At 38.0% G+C, this 23139-nt stretch overlaps 1 protein-coding gene across 3 annotated transcripts in view; it reads left to right on the top strand.

Annotated features, from left to right (window-relative positions):
- FAF1 (Fas associated factor 1) overlaps window positions 1–23139 on the top strand; it is a 508536-nt gene that overhangs the window by 436146 nt on the left and 49251 nt on the right. For all 3 annotated transcript variants that reach the window (XM_027059229.2, XM_015070778.3, XM_015070768.3), the window contains 2 exons: window positions 16026–16106; window positions 17088–17165. In XM_027059229.2, coding sequence (XP_026915030.1) covers window positions 16026–16106; window positions 17088–17165 — 159 coding nt within the window. The remainder of the gene's footprint in view (window positions 1–16025; window positions 16107–17087; window positions 17166–23139) is intronic.

The following is a 23139-nucleotide window of genomic DNA, read 5'->3' as shown; positions in this document are numbered from 1 at the left end:
AAAGTATTATAACTATAACTAGGTTTTATACTGAGGTCCGTGATCCATTTGAGTTAAGTTTTATATGTAGTATGAAGTATGGATTGAAGTTCTTTTGGGGGAGGGAGAGTAGGGAGGGAGAGTGGAGAGGGAGACATGGATACCCAGTAGTTCCTGCACTATTTGTTCCAAACACTGTCCTTTGCATTGAACTTTGCATCTTTGTTGATATATATGTGCAGATCTCTATCTGAACTCCATTCTGTTCCAGTGGTTTTTTTTGCCCATCTTAATACAAATATCACACACAATTACTTTAGCTTTATAATAAGTCTTGAAATCAAGTAGTGTGGAGGAGATACGGAAGATGGCGGCATAGGAGGACGCTGGGCTCACCTCGTCCTGCTGATCACTTAGATTCCACCCACATCTGCCTAAATAATGTAGAAAAAATGCCAGAAGACTAGCAGAACAGATTCTCCAGAGGCAAGCGTAGACAAGAGGCCCACGGAAGAGGGTAGGAAGGGCAGAGAGGCGGTGTGCGCTACACGAACTGGAGGGAGGGAGCCGGGGTGGTGGAGGGGCAGCCGCCCAGCAAGGCAGAGCCCCCGAGTCTGAGTTGCAAAAGCAGAGGGGCCGGACTGCGTGAGTTCTGACAGCCAGCGGGACTTAACATCTGGAATGTTATAAGTCAACAGCTCTGCTGGAAGAGCAGGAAGGCAAGAGGACACCGGGAGGGAGAGGTGTTGAGCCTCGGAAGACAGAGCTCAGCTCGGCAGGGAACAAAGGCTCTGGCCAGTGTCATCTCCCTCTCCCATCCCCCAGCCGAAATCCCAAAGAGAACCAGTTCCTGTCACCAAACTTGATTGCACTGCGCAAACACCCAACAATGTGCTTCTATGGATCCATTCCTCCCACGGATCTGCCTCCCTCCCAGTGCTGCAGGACCCCTCCCGCAGGCAACCACCGACTGCAAAGCTAGCTAAGCCTGCCCCTCCCGCCCCTGTGCACCTGTGGATCCACCCTGGCTAATACGCCAGATCCCATTGAAGCAGCACCACAAGCCTGGCAGTGTGCATGTAGCCCAGAAAGGGGCCACACCACTCCACAATGAGTCCTGCCCCTGGGAGAGGGGAAGATAAGGTACACACCAGTCTGACTGTGGCCCCAGCGGTGGGCTGGGGACAGATATCAGGTCTGACTGTGGCACTGCCAACCAACACAAGTTACTCCCTACAGCACAGGGGAAGTGCCCTGCAGTTTGGAGCCACCCCAGGGACTACCCAAAATGGCGAAATGGAAGAACTCTCCGCAGAAGAAACTCCAGGAAGTAGTGACAGCTAACGAATTGATCAAAAACGATTTAAGCAATATAACGGACCATGAATTTAGAATAGTAGTCATAAAATTAATCACTGGGCTTGAAAAAAGCATAGAGGACAGCAGAGAATCTATTGCTACAGAGATAAAGGGACTAAGAAATAGGCATGAGGAGCTAAAAAATGCTATAAATGAGGTGCAAAATAAAATGGAGGTGGCCATAGCATGGATTGAAGAGGCAGAGGAGAGAATGGAAAGAAAGGAAGCTGAGAAAAAGAGAGATTAAAAAAACCAGGAGTATGAGGGGAGAATTAGAGAACTAAGTGATGCAATCAAATGAAACAATATCCGTATAACAGGAATTCCAGAAGAGGAAGAGAGAGAGAAAGGGGCTAAGGTGTACTTGAACAAATCATAGCTTAGAACTTCCCTGATCTGGGGAAGGAAAAAGGCATTGAAATCCAAGAGGCACAGAGAACTCCCTTCAGACGTAACTTGAATTGATCTTCTGCACGACATATCATAGTAAAACTGGCAAAATACAAGGATAAAGAGAAAATTCTGAAAGCAGCTAGGGATAAACAGGCTCTAACTTATAAAGGAAGACCCATAAGACTAGTGGCAGACCTATCTACTGAAACTTGGCAGGCCAGAAAGGAATAGCAGGAAATCTTCAATGTGATGAACATAAAAAATATGCAGCGGAGAATACTTTATCCAGCAAGTCTGTCATTCAGAATAGAAGGAGAGATAAAGGTCTTCCCAAATAAACAAAAACTGAAGGAATTCATCACCACTAAACCAGCCCTAAAGAGATCCTAAGGGGGATTCTGTGAGTGAAGTGTTGCAAGGACCACAAAGTACCAGAGACATCACTACAAGCATGAAACCTACAGACCTCACAATGACTGTAAACCCGTATCTTTCTATAATAACACTGAATGTAAATGGACTAAATGCTCCAACCAAAAGACATAGGGTATCAGAATGGATAAAAAAACAAGACCTATCTATTTGCTGTCTACAAGAGACTCATTTTAGACCTGAGGACACCTTCTGATTGAAAGTTAGGGGATAGAGAACTATCTATCATGCTATTGGAAGCCAAATGAAAGTTGGAGTAGCCGTACTTATATCAGACAAACTAGACTTTAAATTAAAGGCTGTAACAAGAGATGAAGAAGGGCATTATATAATCATTACAGGGTCTATCCATCAGGAAGAACTAGCAATTATAAATGTCTACGCACCAAATACAGGGGCCCCCAAATATATAAAACAATTAATCACAAGCATAAGCAACCTTATTGATAAGAATGTAGTAATTGCAGGGGGCTTTAATACTCCACTTACAACAATGGATAGATCATCTAGACACAGAATTAGTAAACAAGGGCCCTAAATGATACATTGGATCAGATGGACTTGACAGATATATTTAGAACTCTGCATCCCAAAGCAACAGAATATACTTTCTTCTCGAGTGCACATGAAACATTCTCCAAAATAGATCATATACTGGGTCATAAAACAGCCCTTAATAAGTATACAAGAATTGAGATCATACCATGCACACTTTCAGACCACAATGCTATGAAACTTGAAATCAACCACAGGAAAAAAGTCTGGAAAACCTCCAAAAGTATGGAGGTTAAAGAACACCCTACTAAAGAATGAATGGGTCAACCAGGCAATTCGAGAAAAAATTTAAAAATATATAGAAACAAATGAAAATGAAAATACAACAATCCAAATGCTTTGGGATGCAGCCAAGGCAGTCCTGAGAGGAAAATACATTGCAATCCAGGCCTATCTCAAGAAACAAGAAAAGTCCCAAATACAAAATCTAACAGCATACCTAAAGGAAATAGAAGCAGAACAGCAAAGACACCCCAAGCCCAGCAGAAGAGGAGAAATAATAAAGATCAGAGCAGAAATAAACAATATAGAATCTAAAAAAAAAAAAAACAAAAACAGAAACAGTAGACCAGATCAATGAAACCAAGAGTTCGTTTTTTGAAAAAAATAAACAAAATTGGTAAACCTCTACCAGGCTTCTCAAAAAGAAAAGGGAGAGGACCCAAATAGATAAAATCATGAATGAAAATGGAATTATTACAACCAATCCCTCAGAAATACAAGCAGTTATCAGGGAATACTATAAAAAATTATATACCACCAAACTGGACAACCTGGAAGAAATGGACAAATTCCTAAGCACCCACACACTTCAAAACTCAAACAGGAAGAAATAGAAAACTTGAACAGACCCATAACCAGCAAAGAAATTGAATCAGTTATCAAAAATCTCCCAAAAAATAAGAGTCCAGGACCAGATGGCCTCCCCGGGGAATTCTGCCAGACATTTAGAGCAGAGATAATACCTATCCTTCTCATGCTTTTCCAAAAAAATTGAAAGGGAAGGAAAACTTTCAAAGTAATGAAGCCAGCATTACTTTGATTCCTAAACCAGACAGAGACCCAGCAAAAAAAGAGAACTACAGGCCAATTTCCCTGAGAAATATGGACGCAAAAATTCTCAATAAGATACTAGCCAATCGAATTCAACAGCATATAAAAAGAATTATTCACCATGATCAAGTGGGATTCATTCCTGGGCTGCAGGGCTGGTTCAACATTCACAAATCAATCAATGTGATACATCACATTAATAAAAGAAAAGAAAAGAACCATGTGATCCTGTCAATCGATGCAGAAAAAGCATTTGACAAAATTCAGCATCCTTTCTTAATAAAAACCCTCGAGAAAGTTGGGATAGAAGGAACATACTTAAACATCATAAAAGCCATTTATGGAAAGCCCACAGCTAACATCATCCTCAGTGGGGAAAAACTGAGAGCTTTCCCCCTGAGACCAGGAACACGACAGGGATGTCCATTCTCACGGCTGTTGTTTAACATAGTGTTGGAGGCTCTAGCATCAGCAATCAGACAACCAAAGGAAATCAGAGGCATCAAAATTGGCAAAGATGAAGTCAAGCTTTCACTTTTTGCAGATGACATGATATTATACATGGAAAATCCGACAGACTCCACCAAAAGTCTGCTAGAACTGATACATGAATTCAGCAAAGTCGCAGGATACAAAATCAATGTACAGAAATTGGTTGCGGTTTTTTTTAATTTTTTTTTAACATTTACTTATTTTTGAGACAGAGAGAGACAGAGCGTGAACAGGGGAGGGGCAGAGAGAGAGGGAGACACAGAACCCGAAACAGGCTCCAGCTCTGAGCTGTCAGCACAGAGCCCGATGTGGGGCTCGAACCCACGGACTGTGAGATCATGACCTGAGCCGAAGTCGGCCACTCAAGCGACTGAGCCACCCAGGCGCCCCAGTTGCATTCTTATACACTAATAATGAAGCAACAGAAAGACAAATAAAGAAACTGATCCCATTCACAATTGCACCAAGAATCATAAAATACCTAGGAATAAACCTAACCAAAGATGTAAAAGATCTGTATGCTGAAAACTATAGAAAGCTTATGAAGGAAATTGAAGAAGGTATAAAGAAATGGAAAAATATTCTGTGTTCATGGATGGGAAGAATAAATATTGCTAAAATGTCAATACTACCCAAAGTTATCTACACATTCAATGGAATCCCAATCAAAACTGCACCAGCATTCTTCTCGAAGCTAGAACAAGCAATCCTAAAATTTGTACGGAACCACAAAAGACTCCAAATAGCCAAAGTAATTTTGAAGAAGACCAAAGCGGGAGGTATCACAATCCCAGACTTCAAGCTATACTACAAAGCTGTAATCATTAAGACAGCATGGTATTGGCACAAGAACAGACACATAGACCAATGGAATAGAATAGAGACTCCAGAATTAGACCCACAAACGTATGGCCAACTAATCTTTGACAAAGCAGGAAAGAACATCCAATGGAAAAAAGACAGTCTCTTTAACAAATGGTGCTGGGAGAACTGGACAGCAACATGCAGAAGAATGAAACTAGACCACTTTCTTACACCATTCAAAAAAAAAAAAAAAAAAAACCCCACCTCAAAATGGATAAAGGACCTGAATGTGAGACAGGAAACCATCAAAACCCTAGAGGAGAAAGCAGGAAAAAACCTCTCTGACCTCAGCCGCAGCAGTTTCTTACTTGACACATCCCCAAAGGCAAGGGAATTAAAAGCAAAAATGAACTATTGGGACCTCATGAACATAAAAAGTTTCTGCACTGCAAAGGAAAAAATCAAAACTAAAAGGCAACCAAGGGAATGGGAAAAGATATTTGCAAATGACATATCAGACAAAGGGCTAGTATCCAAAACCTATAAAGAACTCACCAAACTCCACATCCGAAAAACAAAGAATCCAGTGAAGAAATGGGCAGAAAACTTGAATAGACACTTCTCTAAAGAAGACATCCAGATGGCCAACAGGCACATGAAAAGATGCTCAACATCACTCCTCATCAGGGAAATACAAATCAAAACCACACTGAGACACCACCTCACGCCAGTCAGAGTGGCTAAAATGAACAAATCAGGAGGCTCTGGTGAGGATGTGGAGAAACGGGAACCCTCTTGCACTGTTGGTGGGAATGCAAACTGGTGCAGCCGCTCTGGAAAACAGTGTGGAGGTTCCTCAAAAAATTAAAAATAGATCTACCCCATGACCCAGCCAATAGCACTGCTAGGAATTTACCCAAGGGATACAGGAGTGCTGATGCATAGGGGCACTTGTACCCCAATGTTTATAGCAGCACTCTCAACAATAGCCAAATGATGGAAAGAGCCTAAATGTCCATCAACTGATGAATGGATAAAGAAATTGTGGTTTATATACACAATGTAATACTACGTGGCAATGAGAAAGAATGAAATATGGCCTTTTGTAGCAACGTGGATGGAAGTGGAGAGTTGTTATGCTGAGTGAAATAAGTCCTACAGAGAAAGACAGATACCATATGTTTTCACTCTTATGTGGATCTTGAGAAACTTAACAGAAGACCATAGGGGAGGGGAAGGGAAAAGGAAAAAGTTAGAGAGGGAGGGAGCCAAACTATGAGATTGTTAAAATCTGAGAACAAACTGAGGGTTGATGGGGAGTGGGAGGGAGGGGAGGGTGGGTGATGGGTATTGAGGAGGGCACCTGTTGGGATGAGCACTGGGTGTTGTATGGAAACCAATTTGACAATAAATTTCATATTAGAAAAAAAAGAAATCAAGTAGTGTAAGTCTTCTCTCTTCATAATTGTGTTGGCTTACTCTAGGTCCTTTGCATTGCTGTATGAATTTTATAATAGGTTTGTCAATTTCTACAAGAAAACGAAATACTGCCAATATTTTTATTAGAATTGCATTGAATATGTACATCATTTGAAGAGAATTGTCATATAAAAATATTGACTCTTCTAATCCATGAAAATGTTGTATTTCTCCACTTATTTAGGTCTTTAATTTCAGCAGTATTTTGTAGTTTTCAGTGTACATCTTTCTGTCAGATTTATCCCTAAGTATTTCACACATTTTATGCTTTTATAAGTGGTATTTTTTAAATTATAGGTTCTAATTGTTTGTTGCTAGTGAATAGAAATGCAGTTGCTAGTTGTATATCAATTTTATATCTCACAACCTTACAAAATCCCTTATTAGTTCAAATAGCTTTTTGGTAGAATCCATATAATTTTCCATATCTCTGATAATTTTATGTGTGATAAAGAGTTGTACCTACCTTTTCACTCTAGATGTCTTTTATTTCCTTTTCTTGCCTTAAATTTGAAAATCAATCCGTGTGATTCACCATATGATTATCTCAAATGGATGTAGAAAATGCATTAGGCAAAAGCTAATGCATTCCTGATAGAAACTTTCAGTAAAGTAGGAACAGAGTAGAACCTGAAAAGACATCTATTTAAAAAAACCTATGAGCTAACATTTTACTGAGTGGTGAAAGATTGAATGTTTTTGTTTTTGTTTTTGTTTTTTTGATCAGGAAAAAGGCTGGGATGTCTGTTCATATCACTTTGTTAACCATTGAATTAGAGATCTAGCCAGACTAATAAGCAGTAACTCTCCATTCTTCCTTCCCTCAGTCCCTGGTTATCTCTGATATATTTTCTAGTTCTATGACTCTACCTACTCTAGGTACCTCATGTAAGTGGAAATATACAATATCTGTCCTTTTATTTCAGGCTTCTTTTACTTAGTATAGTGTCTTTAAGGTTTATCCATGTTGTAGTATGTATCAGAGCTTCCTTCCTTTTATGGCTGAATAATATTCTGTTGTATCTGTATACCACATTTTGTGTATCCATTTATCTGTTGATAAACATTTGCATTGTTTCCACCTTATGGCTATTGTGAATAGTGCTGCTATGAACATGTACTTATTGACCATTTATATATCTTTAGAGAATTGTCTTTTCAAGTCCTTTGCCCATGTTTTAATTGGAGTGTTCATTTTTATTGTCATTGACTTATAGTAGTTCTGGATATTAAATTCTTACCAGATATATGTTTGCAAATATTTTTCTTCCATTCTGTGAATGGTCTTTTCACTCTCAATAGTGTCTTTTGATGCACAAAAGTTTTTAGTTTTGCTGGTGCCTACCTTATCTATTTTTTTTTCTTTTTAATGCCTATGCTTTGTCATACTGAAGAAATCACTGCCTAATCCAAGGTCATGAAAATTTTCACCCATATATTTTTTAATTGATTTATTTATTTTATATATGTTTTTAAATTTATATCCAAGTTAGCATATAGTGCAACAATAATTTCAGGAGTAGATTCCTTAATGCCCCTTACCCATTTAGCCCATCCCCCCCACCCACAACCCCTCCAGCAACCCTGTTTATTCTCTATATTTAAGAATCTCTTATGTTTTGTCCCCCTCCCTGTTTTTATATTGTTTTTGCTTCCTTTCCCTTATGTTCATCTGTTTTGTATCTTAAATTCCTCATATGAGTGAAGTCATATGATACTTGTCTTTTTCTGACTAATTTTGCTTACCATAATACCCTCTAGTTCCATCCATGCAGTTGCAAATGGCAATATTTCATTCTGTTTTATTTTTAAAATTTTTTTTTTAAATTTTTGAGACAGAGCATGAGCAGGGGAGGGGCAGAGAGAGAGGGAGACACAGAATCTGAAGCAGGCTCCAGGCTCTGAGCTGTCAGCACAGAGCCCAACGTGGGGCTCAAACTCACGGACTGCGAGATCATGACCTGAGCTGAAGTTGTTCAGCTAACTGACTGAGCCACCCAGGCGCCCCAAGATTTCATTCTTTTTGATTGCTGAGTAATACTCCATGGTATATACCACATCTTCTTTATCCATTCATCCATCGATGGGCTCTTTCCATACTTTGGCTATTGTTGATAGCACTGCTTATAAACATTGAGGTGCATGTGCCCCTTGGAAACAGCACCTGTATCCCTTGGATAAATACCTAGTAGTGCAATTGCTGGTTCCTAGAGTAGTTCTATTTTTAATTTTTTGAGAAACCTTCATACTGTTTTCCAGAGTGGCTGCACCAGCTTGCATTCCCACCAGCAGTGCAAAAGAGATCCTCTTTCTCCACATCCTTGCCAATATCTATTGTTGCCTGAGTTGTTAATGTTAGCCATTCTGACAGGTGTAAGTGGTATCTCATTGTGGTTTTGATTCGTATTTCCCTGGTGATGAGTGATGTTGAGCATTTTTTCATGTGTTGGTTGGCCATCTGGATGTCTTCTTTGGAGAAGTGTGTATTCATTTCTTTTGCCCATTTCTTCACTGGATTATTTGTTTTTTGGGTGTTGAGTTTGATAAGTTCTTTATAGATATTGTACCCTAACCCTTTATCTACTATGTCGTTTGCACATATCTTATCCCATTCTGTTGGTTGCCTTTTAGGTTTGCTGATTGTTTCCTTTGCTGTGCAGAAGGTTTTATTTTGATGAGGTCCCAATAGTTCATTTTTGCTTTTGTTTCCCCTTGACTCTGGAGACATGTTGAGTAAGAAGTTGCTGCAGCCAAGGTCAAAGAGATTTTTGCCTGCTTTCTCCTCGAGGATTTTGATGGCTTCTTTTCTTACGTCTAGGTCTTTCATCCATTTTGAGTTTATTTTTGTGTATGGTATAAGAAAGTGGTCCAGGTTCATTTTTCTGCATGTCGCTATCCAGTTTTCCCAGCACCACTTGCTGAAGAGACTGTCTTTATTCCAGTGGATATTCTTTCCTGCATTGTCAAAGATTAGTTGGCCAAACTTTTGTGGGTCCATTTCTGGGTTCTCTGTTCTGTTCCATTGATCTGAATATCTGTTTTTGTGCCAGTACCATACTGTCTTTATGATTACAGCTTTGTAGTACAGCTTGAATTCCAGGATTGTGATGCCTCCAGCTTTCGTTTTCTTTTTCAAGATTACTTTGGCTATTCAGTGTCTTATCTGGTTCCATACAAATTTTAGGATTGTTTGTTCTAGCTCTGTGAAGAATGCTGGTGTTGTTTTGATAGGGATTGCTCACCTATATTTTCTTATAAAATTTCATAGCTTTAATTCTTTAGTTTTAGGTCTTTGATCCATTTTGAGTTGATTTTTTATATAGTATAAAGTGAGAGCCCAACTTCATTCTTTTGTAGCTTTCCCAGCACCATGCATTGAAAAGACTGTCCTTTCTCCTTTGGATGATCTTGACACTCTTGTCAAAAATCAATTTATCTTATATGTGAGAGTTTATTTCTGAGCTCTCTACTCTGTTCCATGGGTCCAGATACGTATCCTCTGCTAGTACTACAATGGTTTCTATTTTATTATTGTCATCATCATCATCATCATCATTATTTGAAGTATAATTAGCATGCAGTGTTATTAGTTTCAGGTATACAATATAATGATTCAGTAATTCTATACATTACTCAGTGTTCATCACAGTAAGTATTACTCTTAATCCCCTTTATCTATTTCAGCCATCTCCCTTAGCAACCACCAATTTGTTCTCTGTAAATAAGTCTGTTTTTTGGTCTTTCCTTTGTTGGTTTGTTTTGTTCCTTAGATTCCACATATGAATGAAACCATATGGTGTTTGTCCTTTCTCTAACTTATTTCACTTAGCATTATACCATCTAGGTCCATCCATATTGATGTAGATGGCAAGATAACATTCTTTTGTATGGCTGAGTAATATTCCATTGTTTATAAGATTAGGTGAAGTACTACAGTGTTTTGATTACTATAGCTTTGTAGTAGGTTTGGAAATCAGGAAATGTCAGTCCTCTGACTTTGTTATTTTTCAAGATTGCTTTGGCTGCTGTTTTTGCTATTTGGAGTCCTTTGAGTTTCCATATGAATTTTAGAATGGATTGTTCTGTTTCTTTAAAAAATGTCATTGGTATGCACTCAGTTGTTTCTTAAAGAGATTTAAACAATAAGAAAAAAATGTCTTAATTTACCCACGGAGCTCCCATTTCCAGTTCTTTGTGTAGATCCAGATTTCCATCTGGTTGGTACTGTGGGTACTTCTCCCTAAAGGACTTCCTTTAGCTTTTCCTCGATGCACATGCTGGTGATTAATTCTTTCACCCTTTGTATATCTGAAAAAGTCTTTATTTCATCTCCAATTGAAAGGTAATTCTACCTTTGATAAAACTTTTGGTTGACATGTTGTTTTCTTTCAGTGCTTTAAAAGATGTTGCTTCACTATCTTATCACTTGCACTGTTTCTGAGACAACTGCTTTCATTCTTAATTTGTTCCCCAGTACATATTATGTCTTTGATTTCTTTTAAGATTTTTCTTTTTATTATTAATTTTGTGCAATTTGGTTATGATGTGCCTGGGTGTAGCTTTCTTTGTGTTTTTATGTAGATTCTTGGATCTGTGACTTTATTGTCTTTATCAAATTCAGAAAACTTTTGGCCATCATTTCCTAAAATAAGCTTTCTCCCCCCACCCCTGCACCCTACTCCCAGACTCAAATTATACTTACACCATACTGCCAAAAGTTATCCCATAGATGACTTTCCATTTCCCTACCTCACTTGGGTCCAAAATAAAATCTTCTGGGACTCTAGGTTACCAAAATGGATAATCTAATTTGTCAGGTTCCATGCTACCTCATCATTGACGGCTCTAATTTTTCAGTTTTTTATTTCTGGTACCCAGGTATTTCTCTTTCTTTGTTTCTTTCTTTCTCACATGCTGAGTAATACTTTTTAAAAATTTTGTTACATTTTCTCTATTGTCTTTAAGTATTTATATTGAGAGAATTTCAAGGTATCTTGATCCATATCTCTTCAGGGATACATACCAGAGGCATCTCCCTGTTTACAAGGTTTTACTCAACAGAGCAAAGAGCAAGGTATATGTTCTGACCTGGGCATTCAGAAGAAGAGATAAATACCATATATGTATGTACATATTTGTGTATGTATTTGGTAAGTATGTGAAACAAGCCTAACCACTATAGCCTACTTCAATTTGATAATTCAGAACTTTGCATTAGCCTTTGGGTATTAACTGATGATTACCAATTTTAAACACTACAGAGGAGTAACAAGTTACATCTAAATTCCATTTCAGGTTAAGTAGCTCATTTAGGAACCATTTGACAGCTCAGAATGTTTTCATTATTTTTAATGGTTTATAGGGAAGTCTGACTCAATGGCTACTATACCAAGCCACCTAGTCTGACACAGTGGGAAAAAAACAAAGGCTTTGGGGTGAGAAAGGTTTTTAAATCTTTTAAACATAGGTTTAAATTCTAACTCTTATACTTCTTAACAAGTCACCCTATTACTCAGAATAAAAAGAATACATGTAAATAAAAATTACTAGTTTGAAGAATACTTAGAGACTCCAGAACTTGAGGTGTATAACTGTTTGAGCACTGGTAATTCCATTCATTCATCTAACACATGTGTATTTAATGCTTGCCATATGTAAGATAGTACGCTAGATGCCATAGGAAATACAAAGACATATCAAATGGAGTCTTTTCCCTCTGGGAGCTTAACAGCTGAGGTAGGAAACAGTAAAGAAACATACAAATGAGTGTAGCACAAAGCAGTATGAGAGCGCTGACAAGTATGCTGTAGATGAAAGGCTTCAGTGGAGGCTATCACTTAGTTCTGAGCGATCCCACTTCACATTTTGGTGTGATAAAGAGTATTTTAATACCCAGTAGCCCAAGCTCTAGCCCAAGCAGCACCTGAAACCAGTTCCTGAACCAGCTGTTCTACTTCCACACAATATACATGTATTTCTCGTCACTTTGTGCAATGTGCCCACTCAGATTTAGCACAGGGAGTCTCCGCAAGGACTATATTTGTAGGGTAGAGGAGAAATTCCAGGAGGCACATGTATAGATATGAGAACAAATTAGTGCATGAAATGTTAATCACACCTGGAATTTTCCTTTAAAAAATCTAATCATATAGAATAATATGGGGGAGATGCCTAAGCAGTGTTCTTTAAACCTCCAAATTGGAGATGATAGTGAACAGGGCAGTTAGAGAAGCAAGTATAAGATCCATAAGACAGAAAAGAAGAAATGATAGCTATTCACAAGCAACTACCAAACACGTAAGAAATTCTGACCATGATAAGTTTAGAAAAATTCATGCTGAGCCACATGCCTGATCTGGCCTTTCTGTCTGATAGTCCAGGAGGGCTGTGAGCAAGGAAAAGAGCATTGGTTTGTAGCAGACAGGAGAGAAGAAGCTGTCAGGAGACCTGGATTCAAGTCTAAGTTCTGCCACTGACTTAATGGGTAGTCTTATGAATCCTCTATCCTCATGTGATTTTAGTTTCTCCATCTATATAGTGGCTCTTTTGTACATGTTGTTCTCTTATATTGCTTTTTTTTGGTAATTTTTTTAATGTTTATTCATTTTAAAGAAACAGAGAGAGACAGAGCACAAGCAGGGGAGGGGGCACAGAGAGAAAGGGAAACACAGGATCCAAAGCAGGTTGCAGGCTCTGAGCTGTCAGCACAAAGCCTGATGCGGGGCTCAAACTCACAAACTGGAAGATCATGATCTGAGCTGAAGTCAGACACTTAACCAACTGAGCCACCCAGGCGCCCTCTTATATTTCTATAAAAAGCTGGTAGGATTTTTAATGATAGAGCTAATGGAGCAGAACTATTCCAGGTAGAAAGAGAGTGACATTATTTAAGGAATAAAAGTAAAATAATGCAAAACTTGAACACCGAACTCTTCACAAAAAAATGATGAAGGTGATCCAAGCAAGCAAGATTATCTGTGTCTTCCCCTATTAAACTATGGCCTGCATCTGCATCCTCAGTGCTGATGTGATGCCTAATATGAAAAGGAGGGTACAGGGAAGAGAAGGAAGCAAGTTAGCTGGTGCAGGAAGTCCTCTCATAACAGGTGCCACATTTTGTGGCAGAGATCCCTATATTTAATGGCCTTTCATATCTGCAACAGTCTGTTTTAAAACAGAGCTGTTTACTTAGAATGCTTTTATTACCAACTATATTTGTGCTCAAAGGGCTTCCAGCTGTGGTAGCTTTTAGAAGGTCCCTTTGTTGTCTGTACATAGTGTCATAATAGGTCATTTCTGCCCAGCTAGTTGATTTCATTGAGTCAGGTAGGGTTGCATTTTTGTTAAGCTATTCTCTTCCTCCTTAATTTTTACTGCAGACAATAAATATTTTGTGCCTGGAAAGATAGTTTATTTATTCAACAGATGCTTATTAAACACCTCCCAAAAACTACACAATGTGTGAAACCCTTGGAATATAGAGGTGTGTAATATAGATAAGGACCCTGCCTTTATGATGCTTACAGTGCCATGGGGGGATCTCACATTAAGGAAATGATTATATGATAATTAATTGTCATTGTGATAAAGGTTTTAAAGGGACAGTACAGAATGTTACAAGAGAAACCTAAACTAGAGGAGTGGGATCAAGAAAGTAATGTAAAATTAAAAATTTAAACATCTTAAAGTATCTCCCCATTTGAAATATAGAAAGATAAGTTACTCCTGTAGGTTATATTAAGTATATTGGGGATTTCTGAAAGGTAGACTTGTCCACAGAGGCATAAAAGCCTTAGAAATTCAATCTTTTAATATAATAAATAACGGGAAAGGGAGACAGAAGCAAAAACGCATAGCTTGCTACTGGCCAGGATTGGGTTTGAATACAGATCTGCTAATCTTCCCATTACCTCTCCTCAGTGACTTATAAAATAAAGACATTATGTATCAAATATAGATCAGCCTTGGCTAAATGAACTATTAAGTGGCCACTGTGTACAAACTTGGATATGGAGTGGAGGAGGAGTTCACAGAGTAATGAATTAGGGAAATGCTAATATAAACAGAAATGCGCAAAATAGAATTATCAGGCTGATTGTATCTGGTCGTAGTAAAACCTAGTATATATACCAAAGTGGGAAATACCCAGCTGGAATTAGTGAAAATATATTTAAAGATGTATGCTGTTTCTCTAAAATATAAATACTAATTGCTTAGTACAAGTCTCCAAGTGGAAGTGTTTAAAACCCATTTTTATTCATGTGTAATATTATATGACATGTAAATTATCCCTGAATGCTTCACAGCCTGAGTGATCTCTCAGGTTAAATATTGTTCCTGATATAAATCACCTAGCATACCCTTTCATCATAGATAGTATAGCAATTAGCTTTAGCCAGCAACTTATAATTATTTCAAATTTTTTATTTAAAAGATTGGGAATCAGTGAAATGTTACTATTTATATCAGAGATTTTGGAATTAGCTGAATCATTGAAACTAAAAGGAGATTGAGGCTTCAGGGAGAAGGCGAGTCTTAAATGGGTATCAGTGAGAGCACCTAAGTATTGAATTGGGAAGACAAAACATTAGAAAGTATTAAGTTCAGCCATATGAGATTTCCATTTTTAGAGGTCAAAAACATTCAGATATTGGTGACTTTATATGATTCATTCAGCTATGACACAAAATGGCCAAAAAGGGAACCTATATTCTAATGTCAACAGGTGTGGGTATTTATTAAATTTAAGTACATGTAGAAATTCTGGTAGTTGAATTAACTTTTAATTTCATATGAAGTAATTTAAATGTAGGCAGATGCACAATCACTTCAGAAGCTAAAAATGTTTTAAAGGATCTTCAACTTGGATAACTGCTTAAGTCATCCACACTTGATGAGTGTGAATGTTGTTGGAAGCACTGAGTTCGATAACCAAGCTTTAGTGGTGTAGTGTGGACTGTAGTTAACCAGGGTATTTTGCTTTCAGCTTCTTCTCATGCTGACCAGAGGATTACTTTCTAGTCCTTTACTCTCTCCCAGTCCTTAGCCTCAGTGGTGACAACGCCAAGTTTATCTTTAAAAAATCAGGAGAAAAGGGGAAGGGAACTAATCATTGTGAAAATGAAATGTCAAGTGCTTTGCAAGACCGTTTATATGTTATTATATTTGAGTCTCGCAACAACCCTATGAAACAAATGCTATTTCTATTTTATAATTGAAGAAACTGAGATCCAGAGAGGTTAAATAACTTGCTCAAGGTCACACAGTTTATAAGTGGTAGAGCTAGGCCTAAACATTCTTATTTCACCATCTACTGTGCTATTCTTCTTGTTTGCTTATTTCTATCCTATACACTTTAAAGCGCCTTATTTAATTCTAATAAATTTACACAGGACTAAGACAAGATGATCATCATTGTTTTCTTCTATAAAAAAAAGTAATATGGTAAAAGACATTTGAATCTTTTCCTTTCTTTTAAGGATGAACGTGAAGCCAGAGAAAATGTGAAAAGAGAGCAAGATGAGGCCTATCGCCTTTCACTTGAGGCTGACAGAGCCAAGGTAGGTTTGGTCAAGGGGCTTCTGAGACAAAGAATTCAATCCTAAATAGTCTTTTATTATTTATTTAAGTGCCAGCCCTTTTATCATCTTAATCCATAAGAATGTTAGATTTGCAATGGAGAAAGCTAGATTCAGTTAACAGAATATAATTCTACCCGTGGCTTTTGAAGCATGATTCATTTTGACAACACAAAGTTTTTTAACACTCATGAAAAATGAAAACAAAAATAGGCCTAATATTTATTTTACTTGTTTTTTAACCAGTCTGTAGTAAAAACTCAGCAATGTTTAAACCACTGATTTATTTAATACTTCTTGAGTACCTGCTTCTGTACTGAGTATTGAAGGAGGGAAAAGAAAATAAGCCACAATTTCTACCCTCAAATGTGGTGTAGAATAGATTAACTCAAGAACATAGTTAGCTATAATACTTAGGCAAGGATCATAAAAGTCATAAGGGAAGCACTGAGTTCTGTGAGAGATTAGGGAACAAGAGTTTCAGTGGAAAGTTTTTTTCTAGCTTTTTTTAGAGAGCTAATAAGTGGAAATCTGCTTAGGGAGAGTTTCATGGAAGGGGTTAAAAATGTGAACTGAATAGAGAAAAAGGGTAGGAGACAAGAGGTGGTATATGCTAGCAGCAAGGAGCCAGAAAGCATGGGTGCGTGATAGAAGCTAATGCAGATAGAGCCTGATATTTGGGTATAGGAGAGATAGCAGAAAAGACCAGAAAAGAAGACCAGAGAAAGGTCTTCCGAAGAATCCTGAATGCCACACTCCCAGAGCTGAACAGGTGTTTATATGGGTACTCAACATGATCAGAGAGCTATACTTTATTGTTCCTTCCACTTCCACTCTTGTTCCAGAGAGAAACATTTCTATTATGACGGTGCTGGGCGTGAGCTCTCTTCCCCCTCCATCCCCCGCCTTTTTAAGTAAACCAGTGTTTATTGAGTGCTGGCTCCCTTTCTCTTTTATTGACAGAGGGAAGCTCATGAGAGAGAGATGGCAGAACAGTTTCGTTTGGAGCAGATTCGCAAAGAACAAGAAGAGGAACGTGAGGTAGGGGATAATTTCAAGTAAAGTTATTCAAAAGCTAGGTTTATTTTCACTGCATTTGATATTGAAGATATTAATATTTCTTATAATGTCTTTCCACTTTCCCCAGACCCATTTCAGTATGGAAGACCTAACCTTTCCTTGAAAGAATCATTCCTGCTCTATTGTATGGAACTCTTAGAAAACTTGACCTTATACTAGTTTCATGCTTTTCTGTTCTTTTCAAGAAATTCCTTTTCCTTTTTTTACATGACAAATGCTCCCATCCTTCCTGGATATTGTCTCACCCCAAGAATACAAAACTGTATTTTCGGCCCCCTTCCCAGTCTTCACTTTCCCCACCAAAAGACACTGTGAGTTACTTCTGTGATATCTTCATTGGGCCCCTAAATATGGGAAATCCATTTAGCATGGCTTATTCCCCTCTTCCCAAGTTCCTGTCATATTCATAACAATATAGAGAATTTTTCACTTACTCATCTTGCAAATATTTTTTGAATACTTAGTACATGCCCAAAATCTGATCAGGACTAGAGATAGAGACATGGGTCATCCCCACCAGGAGCTCATAGTCTTGTAAAAATAGAATTACAAAACTATGTGTAAAAGCTATAATAGAGATGTGCCTACAGTGCAGTGGGAACAAAGAGAAGGAAGGGATATCAAATGATTTCCTAGGATGGGTTCACAAAGAAGGACTTTTGAAACTTTTTCTAGACATGGGATTAACAGCAAGATTTACTTATAAAAAGAAGTCATCTAACAAGTGATGGAAAGGCCTGGAAGGCTCTAACTTAGGCTAAGGAAAACTCCATTAGTCATCGTTCCTGGTCAGAGGATGTCACTTCATACTTATTCAATAAATGTTTTTTGAACAAGAATTATGCTAAGCACTGAAAGAGAAACAAAAGATAATAAAACAGTTTCTACAAGAAATTTCATCTGGTAGGGAAGATACGACATGTCTACAAGGAACAGCAAATCAAGGGAAAACCATGCTAAATAACATAGAAGTATACTTAGAGAGTTCATTAGCAAAGTAAAATCTTTCACAGCTTTGAGAATCAGACTACACTATAGAAGAAGTGATATTCAAGCCATGTCTTAAAAGATGTGTAATCTTTCACTGTTTGGAAATCAAAGTTTATTCATATTCAAACACATTATTGAGTGCCTATCACAGACATGCAAAATACGATGTCTGCCAAACCCTAGTCTCTGTACACTGAAAACTCTCAATAATGGAAGGTAGATTTATTGAGCATCTTCCTTGTATCAAATACTTTTCTAGCGGCCTTACATATGCTTACTCATTGACCATTAAAATAAGCTACAAGCTTAGAGATTTTTCTTTACAAATGAGAAAACTAAAGCTCTTTGAGAAGTCACACAAAGAAATGGAAAAGCTGCAATGCCTGGGTGGCTCAGTCAGTTAAATGTCTGACTCTTGATTTCACCTTAGGTCATGATCTCACGGTTCAGAAGTTCAAGCCCTGCACCAGGCTCTGTACTGACAGAGCAAAGCCTGCTTGGGATTCTCTCTCTCCCTCTCTCTCTGCCCCTTTCCTGTTCGTGCATTAAAAAAAAAAAAGAAATTGGAATATAGCTGAGCTTCTCACCAAGTCTTTATGACTCCAAAGCTCATGATGTTTCACTTACTTCATTCCAATACAAAGTCATACATCATTGCATGTGTCTATAGGAATCATGTTTGCAATGTTTCACAGAAGTTAAGAAACAGATTTGTCACTATGCTTTTAGGCTATTTCAAGAAACATAGTTTGAAAATTTAGGACTCTCATTTTTGATGCTCTTTCACAGTGCACACACTCTCACAATAGTATATCTTAAAACCATATACTTGCTAAAGGTCCGGTGTACACAATTAACCACATGTTCTGGATCTAGAGCTTAGTAGTACATGTACTTTCTTCTGATGATTTATCTTATTTACCCCACGCTAAAGTCTGTTCTCTCTCCCAATGTAGATAAAGCCTGTCCTCTCACAGAAGACCCCATAAACATCCTTTACATACTTCAATATCTATGTTCTGGCTACAAGTATGTGAGAGGGTGGAACACTCTATTTTGCAACTAGTCATTATTGCACTTATCCATGAGTGTACTCCCAAAAAACACAAGTTCAGGTAATACTCCATACTTTACCCACCCTCCCCCAGAGAGTCACAGTTAAAGGGTCTTATAAACCCCACCATTAAGGAACTCTTTATCTTCTGTGTATCTTAATTTACTTAAGTCTTATCCAAATTTATTTGACCCTTTTTTTTCATGGAGCACCAATTAACATATTTCAGCACACTCATGTACAGCAAACAACTCCTTGGGAAAGGTGGTTTTATTGTGCAACCTCTAAAGAAACTGAGACCCAGGAAGATTATACAGTTTCCCTATGGTCACCAAACTGGTTGGACACATAATCTGGACTAGAAGCCCAGTCACCTGACTTTTTACAGTAATACTGCCTCTCCTTTTAACCAGAAATCCTAACCTGTATAACTGTATTCAGAAACAAGAATGGTTTTATTATTTTAATTATCTCTAGTATTTCAAAATCTTTTGGAAAGATGAAGTATTAAATAGTCAAATCACCTTGGTTACAGTGAAATTCCTTAGTAGTTGGTCTCATTTTGCTGTGTGGTAACTGTTGTAGTGAAATCAGCAAAATCTAGGAAGACATTCTTATCTGGTCTTTGACCATGATAAGGAGAAAGGCTCTAAAGCTATTCTCAAAGGACAAAAAAAACCTCCCATATTTTACCAATTTATATATTTTACGTGTTCCTTCCAAAATGAGTTTCAAGTATTTTACATAAATATGTGCAATTCAAATGGATTAAGGAAGAAAGAAAAGATACAATAATCAGGACAAAGGAAAATAAAGCCAAAAGTAAGATTAACATTTTGACAACAGACAATCCAGCATACCCACCTGCTCAGGATGAACCACAAAATTTGTTCGGTGCTTTTCTTGGGCTAAAATGATTGTTTACAAGTTTCACTTAATCTATTACATCAGATAAAGACCAGTTTATCAAAAGATGCCCAGATTTTTCAAGTACTAAGACCTTAGAGCAATGCTTCTTATGATTTCCTTCAAGAGGAATCTGTGCAGGGACACCTGGGTAACTCTGTCAGTTAAGCATCCAACTCTTGATTTTGGCTTAGGTCATGGTCTCACAGTTCGTGGGATTGAACCCCACATTTGGCTGTGTGCTGATAGCACAGAGCCTGCTTCGGATTCTCTCCCCATCTCTCCCTGCCCCTCCCCCCACCTCAAAAATAAATAAACTTCAAAAAATGTTTTAAAAAAAAAGAAGAGGGGCGCCTGGGTGGTTCAGTCATTAAGCATCTGACCGGCTCAGGTCATGATCTCACCATTCATGGTTCAAGTCCCACATCGGGTGAGCTCCAGTCCTGCTTCAGGTGAGCTCCAACCTCACTTTGGGTGAGCTCGAGCCCTGCATTGGGTGAGCTCAAGTCCTGCATCAGGTGAGCACGAGCCCCACTTCGGGTAAACACAAGCCCCACTTCGGATAAGCTCTGCTTTTCTCTCCCTCTCTCTTTCTGTCCCTCTCTCCCCCTCTGCCACTCACTTGCTTGTACCCTGTCTCTCTCTCTCTCAAAAAAGAAAAAAAGGGGGGAAGGGGGGAACTGCAATATGGTGTATACTATAGCTACAGCTATAATAGCAAAAGCAAGTCCTATATAACAGCTTCTTACAGCTTTATATAATTTGAAAGCATAAGGCCAAAGCACAGTTTACTAAGAGCATCTCTGCAGGACCCAAATAATGTATTTTTTGGTGGTCCAGCTTAAAGGACAGATTTTATAGTTACTAGAGAAATGTATGAGCTACATATTCTTTAAGAAATCTTTTCTAAGTATTGAATTTTGCCACCAAGTTTTTGGTTAGTAGAAAAGGTTTCAGCTAAGATTTTTGACTCTCAGGTCTTTTAATCAGTCAGTATTCAGCAAATATTTGTTAATCTCCTTTGTGCAAATCACTAAATCGGGTGCTGCGGCATGTATGAGACCTAGCCCCTGCCCTCAGGGAGCTCACTAATACAGGAGGGTAGATGAATACAAAATAATTATAGGAAAAGATACTATACATTATAAAAATCATTAAAATAGCACAGAGTATTAAAAATATTTAGAAGAGGATGATTTCTGACTAGGAAAGCAATAAAAAAGATTTCACAGAGGGAACATGGCTTTATGGTTAAAGATGAAGTGGAGGAGCTTTTTGGATGGAGTCATGAATAGGTGGATGGTGAATGTATGGGAAAGGGTAGGGCATGGGCTAGGTAATATGAATAAAGAGAGAAAGACACAGGGCTTCTTCAGGGAACAGTAAATGGACAAATTTAGAACACTGTCTAATAATTAGATAAGGTTAAAAGAGCCAAGTTTTGGAGAATCATGGGTGAGAGAGAATAGGCACAAAGCTATTCCCTTTTGCTGCTGGTTAAGTTTTGCCTATCTCCCCGAAGTTGTTTTCTGGTTTTGGTGGGTTTTTTTGTTTTGTTTTGTTTTGTTTTGTTTTGTTTTGTTTTGTTTTGTTTTGTTTTGTTTTTGAGTTTATTTAAGTAATCTCTGTACCCAACGTGGAGTTTGAACTCACAACTCTAAGATCAGGAGTTTCATGCTCTACTGACTGAGTCAGCCAGGCACCCCCAAAGTTGTTTTCTTTTACATCTTGGTGCCTACTCTAATCTTAAAAGACCATTAAATGTGAGAACAGAAGAACATGGGATTAGAAGCCTTGGTACTTCCCTTTAGTTTTCTGATCTGCTCTTTATAACCATCCTACAAAACTCACTTGAGTATCATTACCATCTTACAGATGAAGAAATCAGATCATAGCAGGATTTAAAAGCCCATTTTATTTACTTATTTATTTGTATTTCAGAAAAAGAGATCATGAGCAGGGGAGACGGGCAGGGTGGGGGGTAAGAGAGAATGAGAATCTTAGGCAGGCTCCACACTCAGCACAGATCCCAACACAGGGCTCGATCCCATGAACCATGAGATCATGACCTGAGCTGATCAAGAGTCAGATGCTCAACCAACTGAGCCACCCAGACACCCCTAAAAAGCCTATTTTAAAATTCTTAGCAAACATTTGCCTGGTAAAAGCAGAACCAGAGCTCCTATTGGTATACTTGCTACCTGTTATACTACATTGGAAGAATGAAAGTGGGAACATGAGTAGACTATTAAAGTCAAACTGTTCCTTATAATTTGTATTTTTATCTTATGTAAGTTGCTTCTTGTCCCACAAAAATAGCACCACTACATGAACCACAAAGGTAATCATCCCTACTATCATCATCATCAGTAGCTATTAAGCAATTAATAAGTGCTAAACCCTGTGCTTAGCACTTTACAGACATGATCTTATTGAATCTCTGTTAACAACTTAATAAGGTAGGTGCCAATACATGAATTCACCTTATTATAACTATAGAGACCACAATTTATTAGTTTCAATTTGAAGTATTCTGCCATTGTCTTCATGAACCATTAAAATAGACTAGAAATTCTAGTTTCACAGTATCCAGTTACCAACCTACAGACTGTTCCTCATATCCCAAAAGCAGCCCAAAATTCATATATCTCAATTTTGGTCATGACTGTTTGCCTCGATTTACTTTATCCAGCAGTAAGACTATATTTGTTATAAGCAATCAATACTCTCTAGATGGATGATTGGTTGCCAGAACAGAGAATGGTTGCAGAATTGGGTCAGACCAATTGTTCTCATATAGGATCCGTTCTGTTCCTTTGATCACATCAGTATCATGACTTTAAATACTGTCTGTACACTTGGCATCCAAATTTAAATCTCCAGGTCCTCCCTTTCCCTGAACTCCAGACTTGAATATCTAATTACTAGCCCATCATCTCCACATAGATGTCTAATAACATCACAAACTTAATATATCTTAAGTGG

The sequence above is a fragment of the Acinonyx jubatus genome, chromosome C1, assembly GCF_027475565.1.
Source record: "Acinonyx jubatus isolate Ajub_Pintada_27869175 chromosome C1, VMU_Ajub_asm_v1.0, whole genome shotgun sequence".
NCBI lineage: Eukaryota > Metazoa > Chordata > Mammalia > Carnivora > Felidae > Acinonyx > Acinonyx jubatus.
This window is presented reverse-complemented; position numbering and strand designations above follow the sequence as displayed.